This window comes from Trichoderma citrinoviride (assembly GCF_003025115.1).
Source record: "Trichoderma citrinoviride strain TUCIM 6016 unplaced genomic scaffold BBK36scaffold_35, whole genome shotgun sequence".
Classification (NCBI taxonomy): domain Eukaryota; kingdom Fungi; phylum Ascomycota; class Sordariomycetes; order Hypocreales; family Hypocreaceae; genus Trichoderma; species Trichoderma citrinoviride.
The window spans coordinates 9,444-13,152 of NW_020194743.1; the positions used below are offsets into that span (position 1 = coordinate 9,444).

Consider the following 3,709-nt stretch of genomic DNA (forward strand, 5'->3'; position numbering starts at 1 on the left):
ATTCTAAGAGTATAACATTAGTAGGAGCAGTAGGAGATATGCTCTGCTAATAAGTTATTCCTTTTCTTATGCTGTTAAGTGGGAGTGTTAAAAATAGGCGCACTAATATAAGAAGTACTAGTATATAAGGTTATAGGGGTTAACTGTCTGTAAAGCATAAGTAGGAGCTAGACTCCTGCCTAGATAAAGTAGTGATAATAAAGACAAGCCAAGCTATTAGACATATATTTTAACATTTATAAACCTATAAGTAGTTAAAGATAGAGTCCTCCTATTTAAACCGTAGAGAATTCCTATTTAAACCGTAGTGGTCTATGCCCACACCGAAATATCTATATTCACACCACCAGTTCCATAGCCGCACACCCTTTTACAGTGTGGACTTATAGCACAGCCTGTGCCTGGCTAACACAACACAACAAGAGGCCGTTCAACATCACAAAGTTCAACATCACAAAGTTCAACATCGCGAAATCCAACATCGCAAAATCCAACACAGCAAAATTCAGGATCGCAGATTCAACGTCAACAGCCTCGCATGCCATATCATCACAACATCCTCTATCTATTAGTGCAGACAGTATTACAACTACATCTAATAGTATTAACTACCAGTATGCCACACTGTATTCTAGTGCGTAGGTGTAGGAAATTTTACTTAGCAGTGTCTCTCTAGCTATAGCACAGACCACTACAGTTCAAATAGGAATTCTCTACAGTTTAAATAGGAGGACTCTAAAGATAATATAATAATGCTTTTTTAAAGTCTTAAAGATTAATAATACTTATAAAACTAACTGCTTTAGTATATTTCTCTTTAAAGTTATAGGCATTATTAATTAAAAGTTAGTAGCTAACTTTACCTTTAGCTTTATTAATATAAAGAAAAAAAATACTAGTAGCTATATAAGAGTTTAAAGGATATTTATTAAGATTTTTATATTTTACTGCTTTTTATAATTATTATAAATAAGAAAAATGCCTTTAAAAATGCTTTTAAAAGTATATTTCTTTTATTATAAGAGTAACTATATATTTACTATATGTTGAAAAGTATGTTAATTGTCTTGCTTGTTGTCCCTTAGTTAGACAGGACTATAGCTCCTACTTATATCTATAGCCGGATTGACCCCTGCCTGCCTATATACTAATACTTCTTATATTGGTGCCCCCTTTTTCTAACACTCCTACTTAATAATATAGGATTGTGGGGTAATTCCTCTTACTGACCTTATGCTTCCTGGGGAGGTCTTGGATCTATATTTGCTCTTACTGACTTAGTATTATTAATATCGTTAAGAGCCTTTAACTAGGGGAGGACTTAGACTTCCTTGCTAGTATTTTCTATATTAGTGATCTTTTTTAGACCTAGGGCTTTATAGAATTTCGCAAAGTAATCTTTTCCTAGCGGCTTAGTTAATCTATTAGCTACTATCTTATCTATAGGTATATACTTAAGCTTGACTTCCCTACTGTTAACCTTCTTATAAATAAAATAATGCTAAGTCTTGATGTGTTTTAAACCTTTGTGGTTTATAGGATTTTTAGTAAGTGTAATTGCTCCCTGATTATTATAGTAGATAATTATAGCACTTAGTAAGTTCCTGGATAATAGCGTTATTAACAATGGCTTTTCTGCGTCTTCCCCTTAAAGATCGGTCTGCAATTCTGTAAATAGTCTTTATAGCTAGATAGCTTTCTTTATTATATTTATTTAACCTATATATTCAGCCTTATAGCTTAAGAGTGCAGTTATTATCTATCTCTTTAATAACTAGCTAATCTTGCTGCTGCTAACATTAAATATATAGCCAGATATTAATCTTTATATATCTAGATTACCAGCCTAGTTAGAATTACTATAGCTATATAGTGGTTATAGGTTGCTGTAAAAGACGAGGCATAGGTCTCTTATGCCTTAAATATATCTGAGAATTTGTTTAACTGCTTGTCTATGCGAATTATTAGGATTGCTAGTATAGCGACTGATAATAGAGATAGCATAGGCGAGATCTAGTTGAGTTTTAAGTATTAGATATATTAGCGACCTGACTATTAATTAATATTCCTTTTTTTCTTCTAGTTAGCTAATGTATCCTTTAGCTTTCTGCAGTCTCTTTTTTACTATTAGTGTTAGGACTGGCGTATAGTCTGATATGTTATATTATTAGAGGATCTTCTAGATGTAGCCTTGCTAATTAAGGACTATTGTTTATGCCGCTCTGTTCTGTTAGATGCGTATTCTAAGGTAGTAGTGATAGGGACCTAGATTAGTTATAGAGAAACGCTAGTGTAAGGCATCTTTAAGTTCTGCAATCTTGTCCTTGTTTTTGCCTATAAGTAATAAATCGTTAATATAGATTATAATAAAAATGCCCTCTTTAATATAAAGACTACTATCTGCTAATACTGTATAGAAGCTAAGGGTAAGGAGGAAATTAGTAAGAGTTTTATACTAGACTCTTAGTGCTTGCTTTAGACTATATAATGCTTTTTCTAACTTGCAGACTCTGTTTATGCTGTTACTAAAGCCTGTTAGTTGTTTAATATAGATGTCTTTATCTACCTTGCTATATAAAAAGGCTGTTTTAATGTCTATCTGTTTAATCTCTAGGTCTAGGGCTGCAGCTATTATAAATAAGGCCTTATAGGTTATTAGCTTAACTATAGAAGTAAAGGTCTTGGCGAAATTAATGCTGGTAATTTGCTTAAAACTGCGGATAACTTAGCGAGCCTTATATCTGACTACTTAGTTGTCTAGGCCTCTTTTTAATTTATAAACCTATTTTCCTTATAGGATGTTTATGCTTAGGTCTAGGTTAACTAGGTGCTAAGTGTTATTATCTTAGAGAGCTTATATCTTATTAGTTATCCCCTTATACTACTTATCTTTAAAGAAGCTGCAGATGGCTTCCTTATATGTGGTTAGCTTGACGTTATTAATATAGGACTTGGCTAATGCTATAAGAGCAAGGACGCTATATAATAAACACTAGCTGTATAGCAGGTACTGGAGTTCTAGGTGCCCTAGGACCTTGCTGTTTTAAGTCTTATCTTAGGTTTTAAGGCGTTTAGATGTCTCTAGCTGTAAGGACTAAAGAGGGATAATGTTAATTATAGATTAAGCAGAGCTTAGTCTTTAATATCTCTTCTTGGTTATAGATAGGCTGTCTATCTATATGCTTATAAAATAAGTGTCTATTAACTATCTAAGAGCAGCTGCAGGCTGTGCAGGTATAGCGTTAGATTTAAAGTATATGTTTAATAAACTAATAACTCTTCTGCTAGGTGTTAAGAGATAGTAAATACTATTGCTAATAAAGCCTAAGAGGGTGCATTTTATTCCTTTTTTATTAAGCTTCTTTTATTATGCTTATAGGATTAGGTGCTAGGCTGTAGTGCTTACTATTCTAACATTTAAGATATTAGGTTATTACTTAAAGATGAATTTAAATAGCGTTTTGTCTAAAGCCTTGTATAGGCTGCGATTCTGCAGGTAGTTAACAGTCTTTAGGACTTCTGGCTAGTACTGTTATAGTATTTCTCCCCTTATAAGCATAGGCAGAAGTTTGTCTTAAATTATAATATTAAAGTTCTTTATAATCCTGTTTGCTTAATGTTGCTTTATAAGTAATGTCTTTACTATAGTTCCTTATTATGCAGCCTAGTGGTTGATTTTATGGCTGTTAAATTCCTTTACCCTGTTAAG

At 32.7% G+C, this 3,709-nt stretch overlaps 1 protein-coding gene across 1 annotated transcript; it reads left to right on the forward strand.

Moving 5' to 3' along the window:
• Positions 1-392: 392 nt before the first annotated feature.
• BBK36DRAFT_1131258 (hypothetical protein) lies at positions 393-572 on the forward strand (the record flags this gene model as incomplete). Its single annotated transcript, XM_024891945.1, has 1 exon — positions 393-572. A coding segment is annotated over one exon (180 nt), but the record flags the coding sequence as incomplete, so codon positions are not given.
• Between the last annotated feature and the right edge of the window lie 3,137 nt (positions 573-3,709).